Below are 20,700 nucleotides of genomic sequence, written 5' to 3' on the forward strand. Positions count from 1 at the left end.
TATGGTGCTTCTCTTGCACCTCTGCTGTCTGGACGCCTTGCGTGAAGGCCACCCTTTTAAACAGCTCTTGGAACTGTTCGAGATTGTCCAGAGGATGGACGTCCCCCGGGGCCGTAGCCTCATCCGGGGAGGACAACGAGGAACCGCGAGGGTACACCTCTCTGGACCCCTCCGGGTCCTGTTGACGGTGGTACATCTGCTCGCTAGAAGCTTGCAAGGGAAAATCCCGGGGTTCCAGAACCAACTCCCCCTGAGATATCTGAGTCTCTGTCCCCATTCGCGATTCCCCTCGGGGATACAGAACCGTCTGTGGGGATCTGTCCCTGGTAGTATGCCTATGGTGTCTATGCCCCGCATGATAGGGGCGACCATGGCAACACGGGCACTGCTCCTGGGATGGTGACCTGGACCACTCCCTTGGTGCATACCCCCTACGTCTGGGGGAGCGAGATCTTCTGGAGACCTGGGACGCTGGAGAGACCGATTTGTGATAGTACTCAAGTGGCTCGAAGCCCAAGAAGGGCGAAGGTGGTCCAAGCCATGGGGAGGCTGGCTGTAGAAATGGAGATGGGGGCTCCAGATAGGCTAGGGGTGACCCCTGCCTTCTCGTTGGAGTCCGCAGCACGAGCGGAGGGCTCAGAGAAAGCAGCTCTGCAGCCCTGTATGGAGAGGGACTGCGGTGCTGTGTTTTCTGTGCTGCCTTTCCCCTCCCCTGTGGGGGTGGCTCCGCCCCCTGACGCATCGGGGATCTTGGCCCCGTAGTCTGCACTGCGCTCAGCACGCTCCTCAGTGGTGCAGCAAGGGCGGTCTCCCCCGGTGCCTGCAGGCCGCGTGCCTGTGCGCTCTGCGCCGCCGGTTCCCCGGGGGTCGGTGCCGCTGTTTGCGGTGCCGCTGGTTCCGGCGCTTGCTTGGCCGCTGCCCTGCCCGCAGTGTGGAGTGGCTGTTTGATCATCGGAGGCTGAACCTCTGCCACGTGCGTCTCCGCACTGCCGCCGATCAGCTGTAGCTGCGGCTGGGGGCTGTGCGCTCCACCCGTCCCGCTCGCTGTTGCTGCCGGCAGGGATCGGGTTGGGGAGATTTTCCTCCATTTTTGCGCTGATGGGGTTAGGCACGCGGCTTTCCTTTTATGGGCCCCGGAGGGTCCCTCCTGCTGCGGCCGCTCCGGCACGTCTGGCTAGAGGGCCTTGTCGAACAGCAGCGTTTTCAGCCGCATTTCCCTGTCCTTCCTTGCTCTGGCTGTTAACTTGGCGCAGAAGGAACATTTCTGAGTGACATGGGATTCCCCCAAGCACCTTATGCACTGACTGTGCCCATCAGACGCTGGCATCGCCTCGCGACACGACTCATACTTGAATCCTGAAGAGGACATTGTGGTGAGTCTTTGAGTTGTTAATAGGGTATTTAGCACCTTCTCTGTGCTTGTTCCCCTCTCAGATAAAGCCTGCCGCGGCAGGAGGGCTAATGGCCCTAGGCTCCTGGCCTCCGGTGCTCCGCTTGTTACTCGGATTGGAAGCTTTGAATTCCTTTCCTTTCTTTGTTTTTTTTTTTTTGAAAACAACAGACGACTAACTTAATCTAAGACTGAAGAAACTTTAAAACAATTAAAAACGTTAAATACGCTAACTCTGGCCGTAGCCTGAGTGGATTCCATCTGCAGCCGATGGCGGTTAAAGAGGAACTGGCGGGGACCGGATCGCGCACGTGGCCGGGAGCGCGCAAGGGAGCGGCGCACACTGGCGCATGCACGGTCTGGCAGAAACTGCTTGGAAGATCCAACCTGCGGTGCCGGGGCGAGCCTGACGCCTAATGTGGAGCACCCACGGGGACACTCGAAGAAGAACAATTTTTCTCCCCTGCTTCTTGTAAAAATCTTTCATGTACTTTTAGCCCCCACCCTCAGATCATCTCTTCTCCAGACTAAACAAACCAATTTTTTTTCAATCTTCCTGATCACTCATTTTTAGACTTTCAATCATTGTTTCTTTTCTCTGGATTTTTGCCAAATTGTGCACATCTTCTTCCGAAAAATAGTATCCAGAACTAGACACAATATTTCAGTTGAGGCCTCATCAGCATGGAGCTGAAGAATTACTCGTCATGTCTTTCCTACAACTCTCCTGCTAATACTTTTAGAATCATGTTTGCCTTTTTTTCCCCCACAAATGTTACACTCTTTCACTCATATTCCATTTGTGATGACTATGATCCCCAGATGCCTTTCTGTAATACACCTTCCTAGGTATTAATTTCCCTTTTTGTATGTGTGCAACTGATTATCCCTTCTGAAATGGAGTATTTTGCATTTCTCCTTTTTGAATTTCATCCTAAATTCATCCTTAAATCATTTCTCAAATTCAGGTCATTTTGAGTTTTAATTCTACCCTCCAAAGCATTTGCAATCCTTCTCAGCATGGAACCTTCTGCAAAGTTGAGGCGTACTCTCTATGTCACTGTTTCAATCATTTATGAAGACACTGAAAAGACTGGGATCTAGAACCGACCCCTGTGGGACCCTACTTGACGTAGCCTCCCACGTTGATTATGAGTAGTTAATAACCGCTCGCTGAGAATGTTTTTCTAACCAATTATGGACCCACCTTATAGGAGCTCTGTCTATATTGTATTTCTTTAGATTGTTACTGAGATGGTCATGTAAGACAGTATAAAACCCTTTCTAAAGTCCAGCTTTACTACATCTACTACTTGACCCTGTCCACAAGACATGTTACCCTTTCAAAGCTATTAGTTTGGTTTGATATTTGGTACTTAGTCCTGCCATGAGGGCAGAGGACTGGACTTGATGAGCTCTCAAAGTCCCTTCCAGTTTTAATGTTCTATGATTCTATGACACATTATATTCTTGACAAATCCATGCTGACTGTTACTTATCACTATATTACCTCCTAGATGTTTGCAAATTAATTGTTTTATTATTTTCTCCACTATTTTACCAGATAATGACATTAAGTTATCTGGTATGTTATTCCCCAAGATGATCTTAATTCTCTTTTTATAGATTGTGTGGCAAGGCTGGCCAGGGTCCTGGGCTCTATTTAGTCCACTCTCCCCTGGCCCAGACACCGTTGCCCTTCATGAGGAGGGGGAAGGGGGAAGATGGTGGTCTGGGGGGAACCCGGGCCCCATCCACTCGTTCCGGGTTCCAGCCCAGGGACCCTGTGTGGCTGCTGGTGGTGGGGGAGGGCTCCCCTTGTTATGAACACCACAGCTCTTCCCTGGGCCACTTCCCCAGACAATTCCTCCCTCCCCCCATGTACCTCCTCCAGGTAGTGGCAGTGGTACTAGCAGCAGCAGCAGCTGCAGCCCATTCCCCCTCCTGGTTTGGCTCCTCCTGTGGATTCAGCCTGCATGGCCTTACTCCAAATCCCAGGCCTCCTGGGCAGGGGCTTTAGCCCCTTGTGGCTGAGCACTCCTCTTCTTCTTTTGGTCCCTCTAAAACGCTTGCTTTGCTTTGCTTTGCTTTGCTCCTGTCCTCTTCTGTCCTCTCCTCCAGCTCTCTCCTCCTCTCTTTCCCCCTGCCTACTGGGCAAGGGTTCTTTGAAAAGCAGGCTTAAGTGGAACCAGCTGGCCCCAATTGACCCAGGGAATCTTCCTCCCCAGCTGCTCACACCCTGCTTGTTTTCCTGCCCTATTTTTCCCTCACGTTCTTACCCCCTCCCAGCCTTACCTTGTCACAATTGGCAGTATATTTGTATTTTCCAGTCCTCTGGAATCTCTCCCATCTTACATGGCTTTTCAAAGATAATCACTAATGGTTCAGATATCACCTCAGTCAGATTCTTGAGTGTTCTGGTATGGATTTCTTCAGGGCCTGGTGACTTGAAAACAACTAACTTGTCTATGTAACGTTTAACTTTTCTTTTCCCTATTTTAGCCTCTGATCCTACCTCATTTTCACTGGTATTCATTCCAACTGTTACTAAACTTTTTGATAAAAGCAGTCATTTAGCAACTCTCCCATTTCCACATTTTCTGTTATTGTTCTCCCCAGTCCCTAAGCTGAGTAACGGGCCTACCCTGTCCTTGGTCCTCCTCTTGCTTCTAATGTATCGGAAAAATATTTTCTTTTTACCCTTTATGTCTTTAGATCAATGGTGGGCAACCTGCAGCCATACTGTGATGAGCACAGTAGGAAGGCACAGGAGAAAATTAATTTTGTCTTCAGAACAGGGCTTGAACAATGTTCAAAAACAGGCCTTAGACCACACATTGAGGAGAAGACAAAACACTGAACAGCTGCACGTTAAGTGAGGAACATCCACCCTGTGTACTGAGGGAGGCAGGGATCTCGTTTAAAAACAGCACGTTATCACATAATTAAAGACTGAATCATAATGTAGATGAAGAAGAGGAACTGAATTAAGGCCAGCAACCTTCATTCTGGCACTTCTGAGCTTTTGAGTGTTTATCTTTGCAACCTCAATAATGTTCTTTTAAGCAGTGTATTTTGGTATGCAATGTATTACATAGTTTGCTTATTCTTACGCACTAAGTGCACTATGAAATAGACCATGATTTTTCTATAGCTTCAAAAACCCGTAAAGCTTTCAGATTACATTAAACAAGTTCACACTGTACTAACATAATCTTAAATCAGCTCAGTCAAATTACTATCCCAAAGTGGGTTTGCTGTACTTTAGCAATTGGTTATAGAATACACCAACTGCCATACCTAGATATTCAAGAATTACATTTTTAAATAGATATATGATAAGGACAGGATAGGTCAGGAATGAAACCCAGTGCTCTGGATGTCCCTAAAACTTCAGGTGCCAGAGTCTGTGACAGAATGACAGAGAATGGGTCACTTGAAATTGTCCCGTTCTATTCTCGCCCTTTGACACATCTGGCATTAACCACCATTAGAAGACAGGATGTTGGGATAAACAAGCCAAGGAGTCTTTACTGTAGTCAGATCAGAGCTAGACATATCAAAAGGTAACATCAATGCATCATGCATAAAAGGAATGAACTACTTGAGTCTAAAAGTTACTGGTTACCTGTTCAGCCAAGAGTGACGCAAGGCTTGAGTAAGCATCTGCAAACTCTGGACCATATTTAATGGAATCTCTCAATAAGACCACAGCTTCTTCTTTCTTCCCTTGGGACCTGCACATCGTAAAAGAAAACAAGTTCTCTTAACAACAGGTTGAGGTCACCTATTGATTAAACATTTGACTGAGACTGGGAAGTCCCTGTCTTGTTCTCTCCAACATAGACTAAATAAACAACTCTGGCCTTCTAGCCACTGTCTGTGTTAGTGTTTCTCTATCTTTTTTTTTTTTTTGTAAAGTACCCTTTAAAAAATAACGACCCCCAGATGCCTTTCAGTTGAGAAACATGGTCCTAAGGTAATCTGAGGTCTTGAAACAAGTGCCATTCAACCTTTCCAGATTACTGTTCCCTTTGCAGGAGTCGGATTTGTTTTGCATACCACCAAGTTACACCTCACTTAAAAAATACTTATAAAAACATTCAAAAATATCACAAAAGACTACTCCTGAAAAACCTGCTGACTTTCTACCTCTTGTTATCAAATTGGAATAGAAATATTGTACTTATATTTCAGCATAAGGCATATGAAACAGTAGAAACAAGTCACTGGCTGAATGAACTTTTAGACTGTACTGACTTTACTGGTGTTTTTATGTAGTCTGTTGTAAAACTAAGCAAATATCTAGATGAGTTAATGTACCCCCGGAAGACCTCGGTGTACCCCCAGGGGTACACATACCCTTGGTTGAGAAACACTGGTCTATGTAACCAGAATCTCCCATGGCAATACAGAATTCTATAGCCTCTCTGTCAGCAGGAGGGGAAGAGAACAGAAGTTATTGGATACATGGGAAGTCTGTACCTTGGCACCTGCAGATTCCTTGTATGGATTTCTATAGCTTGCTGGGAAATATAAAAGGTCAGCACAAACATTCTTCTCCATCTACAGCACTTCTCTATAAATCAGCAGGTGGGAGGTGGGTAAAGAAGGAGGGTAGAGATAAATTGTATGGGCTGTTAGTGTGTGGGGAGAGGGGGATGGAATGAGAGCAGCAAGTTCAGATGTTAATGAGCATGCTCAGTCCAGCAAATGGGGGTGGGCACATGACCCTGCATGGCCACCAACATGTTGCCTTTTGTGGAGAGTCCCATGTCAGGGGTAGTACAATGTGTCTCATTCTCAGATTGAAAAACTGGAAACAATTGTTTACAGCGGGTTTTTTTGTGCCAGTACTTGCTGGTGCTGGGTACTGGCACCTCAGCAGCCCCAGCCATGGGATTGGCTGGTGGATGGCGGGTGGGGGTGGAGTGGGAGCTGGCTGAGTACTGGCTCCTCTTTTTTTTCTTTCAAAAAAGGCACTGATTGTTTATAAAATTATGGAACTCTAGCCACATTTGTCTTTAATTCTGAAGTCCATGAAGAGGACAAGTCCATGAAACTGACTCATCCAGCAGAACCCCAATCCCGAGTTAGATATAAGTCATAGCTCAGTGGTTTGCGCATTGGCCTACTAAACCCAGGGTTATGACCCCAATCCTTGAGGGGGGCGCTGGGGCAAATAGATTTTTAAACCAAATACATCAGGGGTGGTGACAGGTCCTGCTGTGATGGCAGGGGACTGGACTTGATGACCTTTGAGGTCCATTAATGTCAATTGCATCTTTATCATTGCTGGGATGGGGAAAATCCCTGACTCTTCTCCAGGGAAGGGCATGGCTAGAGATGATTGTAGAAAGCCTGCTACAGTTGAAGTGGAAGGGTTTATTGTATTTCTCCCCTTGGAAGAGGGAGCAGTTTCTTTGTGTGAGCGGCTATGGATGTTTATTTGGACAGAGCCAACAAGCTTACTTTGTGCTGGATGCAAAAAGGTATATGATCATTGTAGCCTTTGACAAGAAACAAAGGACTCTTGCAGCATGGGAAATATGTGAAAAACATGCATCTGACTAATTGGGTCTTTGAACATGAATGCTTCTGCTCCAATAAATCTGTTAGTCTATAAGATGCCACTATCATGTGCCACAGGACTTCTCATTAGTTATGTGAAAAACTTGCAGCTTTAGCCTTGGATTTCGTACAAGAGCTGCGTCCAAGAAAGCAGAGCTTGTTTATAAGGTACAAATTTCAGCTGATAATATTTGTGGCTTTGCAGATGTTTTCCCCCCGTCTAGTTGCATAGCTAAAAGAAAACTTAATGGACAGGAAAAATGAAGTAAAAACAGTTGGTATAGCCTTTTCCTTCTTACAATGGTACTCACTCTAAATTGCACAAGTGAGCAAAAAACAAATAAAGAACCACTTTCTCCCATACTAATTAAAGACTAAGTAGTTTGTTAATTTATATAACTTTTGGATTCTTTAGCTGGAGTTTCGTAACATTTATATAAATTGAAAACAGATGACTGCTTTGTAAAGTTATCAACGGTTTAGCAGGAATGTACGAAATGCCAGATACAGAAATAAAAGGATTAAGAGATCTACTCCACAGCAGTAAAAGTCCCCATTAGCTACAAGCATGCACTCTTAATTACTCTTTTTTTTCCTTAATAGCCCTTTTTGTTTGATCGCAGAACAATGTGTCTCTTTACAGGGGAGGGGGAAAAGAGTATAGTATCTGTTTGTTGTGACAGACCAAATTATATTAAAAGAATAGATATAACAACCTCTAAAAGGGCTCAAGCCTGCAAGATACCAAGTACTTTGGCCCTGATGAAGCCAATCATGTACACAGGCATAACTTTATGCACACAAGTAGAAAGTTAACAATGTGGTGAAATGCTTTCCTGGATCAGAGCCCAAATCTTCAGCATTTTGCAGGGCTGAGGCTGTAAAGGTTTTTCTCATTTTAAAAATGATTTATTTAACCTTATGTTGTAGGGTGCAAAGAGAAGAATTTTTACTATGTGTATTTGCTATGCATTCATTATGTATCACGGCAAAAGCCAAATGAACACCTTCACTGCTATACAGAGAGGGTGAAATACATCCCACACAGTGGCCTAGGTGCCAGTTAACCCATAAAATGGAGCTTAAGTTATTCATAGGGCCTTGAGAGGTGTATCTGCACTGGGATAAATTTCACCTGCAGAGAACAGCATAGGAGTTAGGTTTCTGTAGAACTTTTCACTTTCAAAATATCCCAAATGACTTTATAAAGTAAAGCATTAGATACTGGTGGAACAATGACGGCACAAACACAGGGCCCATTGTGCAATCAGTAGGGGCTCACACACAACCTTAACAGTCTTCCTTGAAAGAAAATGTAGCAGGCAAGCCATCGGGGTTATCCTCTTCTCATCAACAGAAGTGCCATGGAATCTTTCAACTTCTACTAGGATAGCTACCAAAGCCCAGGAGAAAGGATCTTGGTTGAAAATCATAATGAAAAGCCATTTCCTGTGTTTAGCCATGCTTATTGGTAAATAAACAAACAAACTGGACAATGCATGTTAAAATTAATATGGACAACTCACTCCTTTGGCATCCATCTACAATACAGAATTTTCCTGATTCCAGTTTTAAAATAGCTCTTTTTTTCTGAAAGGATAAAAAGGATGTACAGGCCTGCCAAACAGCAGGCAAACGGGACAACTGCCCTGGAGCCCATTGATAAAAAAAGGGCACGGACCTCCCTGCTCCCACTGCTGCTACAGTATGCGTGACAGCGGCTGGGAGCTCTGGACCCATTACATCACTGCCAGAGCACCGCATGGTGCACTCTGGGCAATGCTGAGGGGTGTGGGTGGGGTGCTATGGTCCAGGCAGCACTGAGGGCTGGTTGTCCCCAGCCCTGTCCTTCTGCCAGAGAGCCCGCCCCCTCGGGGGGCATGGAGCACAGTCCCCTCCCTCTTGCCCCTTGGCCCAGCAAGGCTGAAGGCACTGCTGCTCCAATCTTTTCCATCCATGCGCAGATTTTTTTCCTTCCACAGGCAGAACCAATGTTTTTATGTGCATCAAGGCATGCGTGAATGTGCACCAGAAGAAAGAAAGAAAGAAACAAACAAACAAAATAAAACAAAAAACAAAAATGAGCTGTGGGAGCTCTGCTAATCACCTGCAGAGCACGTGAATTTCTCCTGAGTGGCCTCACAAGTGTACAGCTTACAGGGAACACCGGTGAGAAGCAAACCTGGCTTTATGAACTCCTTTGATCTTAGCAGCTGATCCGCGCTTCTCTATGTTGGTGTGGCTAAGTGTGATCCCCACCAGCTGGGAACTGCAGAAGCTCAGAGTGCTTCAGGCACCTATAACAAAGGATGCTAAAACTCTTTTTTTGCCTTTTGGATCAAATCTGTGTTTTCTGCGGTTCTATGACCTACCCTTTCATTTCTCAGGGGTGACTTGTTCTCCACACACCAGCCCGAAACACTAGCACAGATTGGTAAGGTTATCACAGTGAATTCTCCTTTGGCAGTAATATGCAGTAGGTACAAAGCAGAAAGTAGTCTTGGGTTACTTTTGAAACAGAGCCTTATTCAAAACAATTTTTAGAACAATACAGCTGAAATATGTTCCGGCGAGATGATGTTGTTTTCCAACCAACCCAAAGGTCAGGTCTACTTGATTTGCTGGTATAACTATAATGGAAAATTCTTGTAATGTAGAAGCAACTTACATGGGAGGAAAAGAAATAATGCTTTTGGCAGTACAGTTTATACTGTTTTCCCAAGTGACATAAGCTATACTGGTAAAAATGCTTTTCTGCTGGTACAAATAACAGACGCGCTAGAGGTTTTGCTGATATAGAAATATTGTTTAAAAAAACCCACACCACTAAGTGACATTACTATATTTCCAAACCTTTCTTGTGTTGGCCTCTTTGTTTCTAGCCTATGATTTAATCTGAAAAATAACAATGGGCTGAACTCTGAGCTGTGACTGAGGAGCATTTGATATTACTCAGCAGGTAGGGGGCAAAAATGGCTTTAAGCCAACATTGATTCTGAAACCCCCCACCCTCTCCTCCAGTTCCCAGGTGCAATGTAGTGCAACCTAAGGGCTGTATTAAGATGTACAAACTATTTATTGCCCTCCTGAGCTGCTCCAGCAGCCAAGGAATCCCAGCCATGCCCCTTCTCACCAGTCATTTCCCCCCACAACTTGCTGACCACAAGGATGTAAATGGGGGAGGTGACTGAGCGACATCTGGATCACTGCTGTGGCTCTGTGTCACCAGAGGATCCTGCCTATGGATAGAGACACTGGGTTTTGAGCACCTCAATGCCAGGCTAATATCTGCCCCGATATGACTATTGTTCTTGCTTTGGTTAGCTTCTGTGCAAGAGTCTCTGAGCCAACGTGATGTCTTTCCCAAAAGAAAATTCACATATAGCAAAAAAGTAACCAACAGCACATCAGAACCCCAAACCAACCACCACGCCATGCTACACCACAAAGAGGTCCCACCCGCCACTGAGAACCTAATGTCACTAATCATTACCACTGGGTAGATAATCTGCTGCTGTGACAAGGCAGTGGGAGGAGGAGGAAGAGAGAGGAAGTACTTTAATTTTATTGAAACCATTTGACCTCAGAGTTAAACTTACTTGAGCAGATTTCCAAGATTGAAGAGAGCTCGGTTATGCTGTGGGTTTAACTGAAGAGCTCTTTTGTAGTATTCTTTTGCTTCTACCAAGTCTTTGGTCAATGTGCCAAGGTTGTTCAGGGCACTTGCATGCCGAGGATACAATCTGGGAAAGTGGACATTTCAAAACCATAGTCAGTCACATAATGACAAACAAAGCTACCAGCTTTAATCCTCTCTACCTCCAACACTGCATCAGGCTATTGCCATTATTAATAAACTTCTGAACAATGCTGATGTGTTTCTCCTCCCCGGAAAAGCTCCTGATGAGAGCTGAGAAAGGTTTGGGAGATTTGGAGCAAAAGCGCTCCTTGTGAAATAGTAGTTCTAAAGAAAGGGATAGGGAAAAATGTGCTCAGCCTCCAGAGAAAAATGCAAATCAGATCTATTCTTATCGATCTCCTGCCAGCTGTGGTGAAGGAGGATGGTTATCATATACCTTGTCCTCCCAGCAAAAGGCAAAATGGTTACAGTAGTCAAATTTTTGTCAACCAATAATATATTTTGACCAAAACTTATTTTTGTCAACATGTAAGTTTCCATAAGAAACATTCATTTCACACTTTTTCCATCTGTTTTCATTGAAAACTAAAAAACTTTCTATCATTTTTTCATTTTTATCAGTAAAAGTTGAAATGAAACTCAGGAACAATCTCAATTTCAAAACGAAACACTTCATTAGATTGCTAAGTTATTTCACACTTAGGTTGTAGAAGAACATTATTTAGAAAAAACAACATGATCAGACTTTGGAAGTGCACTTGTACTGGTGCCTAGGTGTTTGAATTCTCTTTTATGATTAGTTACTATAAAAACTAAATGATAAAAATTAACTGTTCAAAATAGAACCTTAACTCATCCTCTGTGTTGCAACATTATTGTGTAACATTGCAAATTCACCTGTGGTGTAATCCTGCTGAATTCAAAAACAATCTCATCTGTTTATTAAAACTGGACTCTTGAGTCAGTATTTGATTTTTTTTTCCTAAAAAGTGAGAAATGAAAGTGGTCATAATGCAGTTTCCAAGAGACAAAAGATGAAAGCGTACATTATTTTATAATGGTAATAAAACCCATAGCAGTAGCACCCAACAAACCCCAGTCAACTTCATAGTCCTACTCTGCTGGGCACAGTGCTCCCTAGTATTACAAATAGAGCTGAGAGGCTAAAGAGAGAGAGAGAAAAACGGACTGCCTTCTCTGCCCACCACCTTTCAGCTTCTTGCCTGAATTCATCAGAATCTGACTTGCCAGTTTGAATGCAGCTAAACTGAAGTTCAACATAATCACTGCACACCTGCTTCTCCTGCCTGCCCTCTGTAATCCTTTCACAGCTGATTTTGCTAGTGGGGAATAATTTGTGAACCAGGGCTATCATATTTCAAGCTCCCAAGCAGAGGACACTGCAGGGGGCCAGGTACAACCATACTATATCACATACTATTCCACCCTTATGTCTGCACTGCTGCTGGCAGTAGTGCTGCCTTCAGAGCTAGGCAGCTGCTGCTCTGCAGCCATTTGTTTAAATTTCAAAATTCCACCCAGATGGAGACCAGAGGACCCCAAAAGAGAGAGAGAGAGAGAGAGAGATCATAGCTGGAAAATCTGGATGTAGGGTGATCCTTTTATGAGCTCTACGCAGGAAGGATGGTCCATGGTGAGCATACTGGTTGTGGGCCCAGCTCTAATTCTCAGTTTCACCACAGACTTCCCATATGACCTTGGGCACAGTGGTTAATCACTTTGTGACTTGGTTCCTCAACTGTAAAATAGGGGTAATACTAGTCTCCTACTTCACAGGAATGCTGTGAAGATACACTAAAGATGGAAGAACTCAGAAACTATAGTAATTAGGGACCTACAAGTGCCTAAGATAAACAGAATTATAGCAAAGTTTAAGACTTACCTGGGAATTTCCCTGTGTTTCACCCCATGTTTTCTAATGATGTCATGCATGACAGCCTCGGGATGTTCGTTTCTTAAGTATCAGGAATTATTTTGTATTTTGTCACAGATTTTCTATAATAGTTTTATATCAGTCTCTCTTTTTTAATCTGTGGCATATGAACAGTTCTGGCTAGGAGTCTCTTTGTGAAAAGACCTGGTGTGAAGGAACTCAGACAACTGGGGACATGGTTCTGGTGGAAAACATAAGTAACTTTCTAGGAATCAGTATGGTCAGTGGCTCAAAATCATGTTATTCCTCCACCACAATTCCCAAAGTACAGGTACTATTACCAACTTCAGCAATCTCTAAGTATTTCCTAGATACAACCATATACATTTTTGAAAACAGTCTGTCACATTGGTGAAGAATAAATACATGCCACTGACACTGTATTATAACTGATGGCTCAATATTCTGCTACTCTTTTTCATCTTCAGATTACCATCTTGTGTTCATCCATGAAATACTGTGCTTGCTGCATCAGTTGCAAAAGCATACTCGACAACTTGTGGATGTACAAGTCAACATTTTGCATAGCTAAATATTCCACCAGCGCTAACATTCATCTACCACACAATTATTTATCTGTTATTAAGTTGGCATTTTCCTCTCATGGTTCTGCTAACATATAAACAATGAGTCACAAACAAAGGACCAAATTGTGACTGGGGCACAGAAGTTCACCCATCTCCCTGCACGACCAGTCTGGAGTTGCCCTCTGGGTGTGGGAGGAAGGATAAACTCCAGAGTGCTACTTCCACCCCTGGAGCACGTGGGCAGGAAGTGAGTGACGAACAACCAAAACTTTGTGTCCATCCCCCAAAGGTACTGTCAGGCAGAACGGAACTGACAAGAAGACAGATGCTGTAGGAAATTCCTTACACCAGGAACTCCTCAGTAGCAGGAAATAAATCAAGTCATAGCAGTTTTCTTGGACTACTTCAGGGATGGCACAGCTACGCTACCACCCACACATGGGGTTGTGGGACAAGGTTCAATGTAGCAATCGAACAAACAGACAGACCTCTTAGAGCTCAGTTTTGTTTCCATAGGTGTCCATGGGAAATTTGTCATTGATTTCATTGGAAAAAAGTTCAGATACTTTGTGAATTATTTTTTTTCCTATTGCTGCTTCCAAACAAACCTATCCATTACTTTATAGCCTGTATCCACAAAGCATGAGGAGGTTTTAACACCTGACACAAAATGGGGTTTGAGTTATGAGTGGGCAAAAGCACTTAAGACAATTATTGGAAAAGTCAGAAATATATTAACATTTTATTGCCCTCTAACCAGTGTTTTTCCTTGAAACTTTAAGAAATACATTTTCCTTTGGCTTACGAGTGTTCACATGAAATTTTAGCCCCAAACAAATTTTATGGGCAAATTTAGGAGGGAATGAAAATACAGATCTGATTTCATCCTTAAACTGCTTAACTCCTACCAATGGCTCCATAAATAAAGGACTTGAATTTTGAGTTGAAGTCTCTGCCATCAAATGAAGTAAATTACAGTGTGCAGACACTTCTTCCAGCTGTTCTATATGGTACTTCATGCACTTTGGATTTCCTTATGGACACGTGGCCCTTTACAAATGTATGTGTATACAGATAGGTAGATAGATAGATAGATATACACCCCCCCCTGAAGGACAAGCTTGGCAGCTAGTGTAAACTGATTTTGACCTATTAAAGTTAATGGAGAGCTACCAGTTAATACCAGCTGAGGATTTGGTCCTAAATGTAAAGCACTGTTGTCAAAGTTCTGAGGGAATTGGCAAATGTCATTGATGAGCCCTTGGCCATTATCTTTGAAAAGTCATGGAGATCGGTAGAGATCCTGGATGACTAGAAAGAGGCAAATGTAGTGCCCATCTTTAAAAAAGGGAAGAAGGATGATTCAGGGAACTATATGCCAGTCAGTCTTACATCAGTCCCTGGAAAAATCATGGAGGGGCTCCTCAAGGAAGTCATTTTGAGGCACTTGGAGGAGGGGAGAGTGATCAGGAAGAGTCAGCATGGATTCATGAAGGGCAAGTCATGCCTGACCAATCTGATTAGTTTCTACAATGAGATAACTGGCTCTGTGGAAAGGGAAAATCAATGGATGTGATTTATCTGGACTTTAGCAAAGCTTTTGATACGGTCTCCCACAATATTCTTGTCAGCAAGTTAAAGGAATGTGGATTGGATAAATGGACGGTAAGATGGATAAAGCTGGCTAGAAGGTCAGGCCAGTGGGTAGTGATCAATGGTTCAATGGCAGGATGGCGGTCAGTTTCTAGTGGAGTGCCCCAAGGTTCAGTTCTGTGTTCTTTTCTGTTCAACATACTTATCAATGACCTGGATGAGGGGTTGGATTGCACCGCCAGCAAGTTTGAGGAGCTAGGGGGAGAGGTAGATATGTTGGAGGGTGGAGATAGGGTCCAGAGTGACTTAGACAAATTGGAAGACTGGGCTGCAGGAAATCTGATGAGGTTCAATAAGGACAAGTGCAGAGTCCTGCACTTGGGCCGGAAGAATCCCAAGCATTGTTACAGGCTGGGGTCCGACTGGCTCGGTAGTAGTTTTGCAGAAGAGGACCTGGGAGTTGTAGTGGATGAGAAGCTGGACATGAGTCAACAGTGTGCCGTTGTAGCCAAGAAGGCTAATGGCATATTAGGTTGCATCAAGATGAGCGCTGTTGTCAGTATCAAATTCAGGGGGATAAACAAAGAGGCTAGAACATAGCCCAGAGCTAGACTGACAGAACACGGTAAGCTTACATTCAGGTTAGAACCTTGAGACCTTAATCAATTAAAGAGCTCTAAAAAGCATTCCCATGAAATTTGCAGGTTATTTGCATGTACTAAATGGTTCTTAGTTGGGGTGTTTCCAAAAAAAAATTAAACCAAGACACTGGCACGTTTTGCATTTTTTAAAAATGTCACCCAGTGTTAGCCTTTGCCTGTCTGTCTTCTTTCAAATGTAAGCTCTTCATGGCAGGGGCTGTCTCATCACACATTTGTACAATGCTTGGGTAAAGGGGTCTCAATCTCAACTGGGGCCTCTAAGCACCACAATAGTAGTAATAAAAACGCCCAGAACACAGACCTTGTTCTATTAACCGTTGTGAAAATTAGAGATGCAGAGAGAGTCAACTGCTCAAATTTACACATTGCCCTACAGTTTCTTTTACAAAACCAAGCTTTCCATCTGTATGGACACCTCTGTGCACAAGCCCGTCATCAGAAATGCAAAGTCTGCAGGCAATATCCTTCTTGCTAAATATCTGATTAAGCAAAAATTCGTGTTGGCTTCACATAATCAAATGCAAGTGCTGCATTATTTATGAAAGAAAGCTGAATTTCATTAAACTTCTCCCTACAGCCAGCACTTCATGTGAAAAAGCAATTTCCCCCTTCTTTTAGGAAACCTAGGTATTTTCTTTAAGAATCTGCTTTCGTTGGCAATTACAGCAGAAGTCCTGAAACAGCGCAATTCACTTAAATCTTCCTCCACAAAAGCATACTTTGAAAAAGGTTGGGCTTTGATTTCTGAAGAAAAGACAAGTGGGTTGTTTTCTCTTAGCAAAATGAATAATTCAGATAACCCTCTGGTACTGCAGCTGCAATTGTCAAAATACATTTAAGCAGCTGCACCTTTAACTATTGCAGGTATATACTATAAAACTCTTGTCAGTAACTATCATTTAGTTCTTTTAGGCTAGCAATATTGTCTGTAGCAAGAGTCAAACCAAATCCTCAGTCAAGAGCGTTCCAGTTTCACATCAAAAATACAAAGCGTAAAACGGAAACAGATTTTCAATCTTTAAATACCAATGACCTCTTACTTTTGATTTAGTGTAGGGATTACCCAGCATATTAATAAAAAACATACAGTGGCTCACTTATTTCTGTGATGAAAGACAGTTCTGAAAGGGAAGAAATGGAAAGGGGAATTTGTTGTCCTGGATACAATCTATAATTCACCAAGAATTTTAATACTTTTAATTTAAACACTGCAAAACTAATGACAAGTCCTGTTCATGCTACTTGCATATAAAGGCCTCTTTGTCTGGCACCAAAGGCATTAAGGTGGATAGGGCATTAGCTTGAAAACTCCCTACCCCATTCTACTGAGTTCTTTCTATTTTTCCATGACCATAAGCCTGAAAGGGCAGAAAGTAAGAGGAAATGTGAATATTTACAATTTCCCAAAGAAACCAACAATGAGTTAAGGGCAGCTACGGGAATGGTAAAGTAGAAGTCTAAGGGTCCCAGTGAACTTCACAGCTGCCCATGGCCTCAAGTATGACAAGGAGATGGGTCCTAAGGGATCAGAGTCTAAGATAACTTCAGTCCCAAACAATGCCCTGGACCCACTGGCTGTGCCAGCAGGGGATTGCTCTATCATAGCAGCGCCTCTTCCACTTGATCAGTGGTCCCAGCTACTTACATAAATGTCTTTCAGATGCAGCTCTTGCCATGCATCTCTGCTGGCCATCTCCGCCTTCTTCAGAGGCGTCTGCTGAAGTTCTGTGGAGACCCCGATTTTCGCCTTTTCCTTTCAACAGCTCACTGAGCCACCCACTCCCACGAACTAAAATCAATCAATTTCACAGAAAACTGCTTGGGGCACCTAAAGCCCTAGGGCTTTTCCACTCACCAACTAATTTACAAAAGTTCAGTTCTCCAAGACGTGTTAAATTGTTGGCTGACATGAACCTGATGAGCATACAGGAGGTGACTTCAGTGCACAGGTATTGTGAGAAGCCTATTTATGTTATCACAAACATTTCAGTGAATTTCAGTCTCAGCCTGTGGGAGAAAAATCGACAACTGATTCCACTGACTAATTCTGGGATGCCTTGTTTTTGGCAACTTTTGACTGAGGAACTTAAAAACTAAACACTTATACAGAACTTTTCATCTTCATATTAGCCATGATTAACAGATCCCCACAACAAGGTCAAGACATCCTTCAGTCTGCATAGACTATGGATCGCGCCCTTCGTAACTCCATTTAAGATCATCATTTGCAGTGTTGATGGTGACTGTGGAGGCCCACATGAGAGTGACAGTCCTTGCTACATCTGCTGCATATATACTGGGTGTCTGGCAGGTCCTTGCTGCGGGCTCGCTTCTCCTCTGCCAGCTGTCTGATCTTCATCTCGCCCTTCTGAAGGCCCTTGTGTAGTTCCTGCTTCCAGCTCCTGCGGTCGTCTGCCAGTTCTTCTCAACTATCTGGGTCGATGTCTATCTCCTTGAGGTCCCTCTTACAGATGTCTTTGTAGGGCAACTGGTGGCATTCGGGAGGTCTTTTGCCAGAGACTAGCTTGCCATACAGGATGTCTTTTGGGATCCTTCCATCATTCATTCTGTGGACGTGGCCAAGCCAGCGGAGCTGCCGCTGCCTGAGGAGGGTATGCATGGTTGGAATTCCAGCTTGCTCGAGGACGGTGATGTTGGGCGCTCTGTCCTTCCATGATATCCCAAGAATTCAGCCTCTTTTCCTGGCGGGTGTACAAGGTCCAAGACTCACTGCCGTAGAGGAGGGTGCTGAGGATGCAGGCTCTGTAGACTTGCATTTTGGTGTGAGTGTACAGTTTGTTGTTGTTCCACACTCTCTTGCGAAGTCTGAACAGAGTTGTGGCTGCTTTTCCAATCCTCTTGTTTAGCTAAGACTCCAGTGTCAGGGTGTCAGTAATGGTGGACCTGAGGTAAGTAAACTCGTGGATGACCTCAAGCATGTAATTGTCTATGCTGATTGATGGAGGTTCAGCAACGTCCTGACCAAGTATGTTTGTCTTCTTTAGGCTGATGGTAAGCCCGAAGTCCTTGAATGCTTTGGAGAACTGATCCAGCAGTTTTTGAAGTTGGCCTTCTATGTGTGTCACTACAGCAGCGTCATCTGCGAACAGCATGTCTCTAATGAGCACTTCCCACACCTTAGACTTAGCTTTCAGCCTTGCAAGTTTAAACAGTTTCCTGTCAGATCTTGTGTGCAAAAAGACGCCCTCTGTTGAGGATCCAAAGGCATGCTTCAGGAGGAGCGCAAAGAAGATCCCGGACAATGTCGGAGCAAGGACGCATCCTTGTTTGATGCCACTCCTGATGCTGAAGGCATCCAATGATGTGACCTCATACTGGATGGTTCCTCTCATGTCTTCATGGAAAGACTGGATCATCTTGAGTAGCCGTGGTGGACAGCCTATCTTGTGGATCAATTTAAACAGTCCATCCGTACTGACCAAGTCGAAAGCCTTGGTAAGGTCAATGAAGGCAACAGAGTGGCTTCCTCTGCTCCCTGCATTTCTCCTGCAGCTGCCTCAGGGAGGAGATCATGTCAACGGTAGATCTCTCAGTGCAGAATCCGCACTGTGATTCGGGATACACCCTCTCAGCGAGCTTCTGGAGTCTGCCATGGATGACACGAGCGAATAATTTACCAGTGATGCTTAGGAGGGAGATTCCACAGTAATTGTTGCAGTTGCTTCTGTCTCCTTTGTTCTTATACAAGGTTACAATGTTGGCGTCCCGCATATCCTGTGGAATCTCACCCTCTCTCCAGCACAGGCACAGCAGCTCATGTAGGGGTTCCAGGGGTGTGTCCAAGGCACACTTAATTACCTCTGGTGCAGCAACGAAGGGTCCTGTGGCACCTTATAGACTAACAGAAAAGGCCCTGCAGATTTCCAAGACTAGCATCTGATGAAGTGAGTCTGTGCTCACGACAGCTCATGCTCAGAACTTTTCTGTTAGTCTATAAGGTGCCACAGGACCCTTTGTTGCTGTTACAGATCCAGAATAACACGGCTACCCCTCTGATCCCTGACACCTCTGGTGGTACACCATCCTGGCCTGGGGCCTTTCCTACTGCAGTGCTGTCAACAGCTTTCTTCAATTCGACCACAGTTGGTTCCTGGTCCAGCTCGTCCGTGACTGACAGGAGCTGGGCGGTGTTGAGGGCTGTATCAACCACAGTGATCTCATAGTGCTTGACCCATCGCTCCATCTGTTTGGCTTTGTTAGTGATGACTTCACCAGATGTGGATTTCAGAGGTGCCGTCTTGTTCTTGATGGGTCCCATTGCCTTCTTTATGCCCTCGTACATTCCCCTGAGATTGCCAGAGTCAGCACAGGTCTGGATGCTGCTGCAGAGCTTAAGCCAGTAGTTGTTGGCACAGCGCCTGGCTGTCTGCTGTACTATTTTTCTGGCTACTCTGAGTGCTTGCTGGGTACTCTGAGTTGGTGAGCGTTTATACTCCAGAAGTGCAGCACGCTTCTTTTTGATGACTGAAATCATCTCATTGGAGTTAGCTTCGAACCAGTCGTTTGTGCTTCCAGCGCTTCCTCCAAACACTGACAAGGCCGTATTGTAGATTGTGTCCCTCAGATGCTGCCATCTGGATGTCGCATCAGCACCCCCAGGGCTGCTGTGCAGATTCTCCTCAAGGGTCTCTCTGAACTTTTCAGCTGTTTCTGAGTTTGCCATCTTTCTGGCATCAATGCAGGGCCTTCCAGTTGGATTAGAATGGTGAAGCTTCTTGGGTCTCAGCTTGAGCTTGGAGCAGACTAGCGAATGATCTGTATCGCAGTTGGTACTATGGTAGCTGCGTGTCAGGAGGACGTTTGAGGTTGTCGTGTCTGGTGATGACCAAGTCTAATTGGTGCCAGTGTTTCGAGTGTGGGTGTCTCCATGACACTCTGTGCCATGGCTTGGTTAGGAAAAATGTGTTTGTGATGCACATATTTTGGTATGTGCAATGTTCGAGGAGACGCTGTCCACTGTCATTCATTTTTCCCACACCAAAGTGACCTAGGCAAGAGGGCCATGAGTCACGATCAGCTCCAACTCTTGCACTGAAGTCACCCAAAAGGTACAATTCGTCATGAGCAGGTATTTGCACTATGGCGGCACTGAGCTCGTCATAGAACTTGTCCTTTGCTTCTGGTGTGGCATTCAGGGTTGGAGCGTAAACGCTGATCAGGTGGATGGAACCGGCGCAGGTTTGAAGTTTGACCTGAAGGAGTCTTTCCGATTCGCCCGGGACTAGTTCCACCATTTGCAGAAGGGTGTTTCTGATGGCATAGCCGACTCCGTGCTCCCTGGGTTCCTCTTGGGCTTTGCCCTGCCAGAAAAAAGTGTAGTCTTTTTCCTTTAGGGATCCCAA

The 20,700-nt window shown here is 44.6% G+C and overlaps 1 protein-coding gene across 5 annotated transcripts in view; it reads right to left on the bottom strand.

The window, feature by feature from the left end:
- Positions 1–20,700, bottom strand: part of TMTC1 (transmembrane O-mannosyltransferase targeting cadherins 1) — a 262,529-nt gene that overhangs the window by 41,111 nt on the left and 200,718 nt on the right. For all 5 annotated transcript variants that reach the window (XR_012647083.1, XR_012647084.1, XM_075006402.1 and 2 more), the window contains 2 exons: positions 10,561–10,704; positions 5,019–5,127 (listed from right to left, as the gene is read on the bottom strand). Coding sequence is in view for 3 of the 5 variants with exons in the window: in XM_075006402.1 (XP_074862503.1) it covers positions 5,019–5,127; positions 10,561–10,704 (253 nt within the window). In the remaining 2 variants the exon portion in view is untranslated. The remainder of the gene's footprint in view (positions 1–5,018; positions 5,128–10,560; positions 10,705–20,700) is intronic.

Source organism: Carettochelys insculpta, chromosome 1 (assembly GCF_033958435.1).
Source record: "Carettochelys insculpta isolate YL-2023 chromosome 1, ASM3395843v1, whole genome shotgun sequence".
Lineage (NCBI taxonomy): Eukaryota > Metazoa > Chordata > Testudines > Carettochelyidae > Carettochelys > Carettochelys insculpta.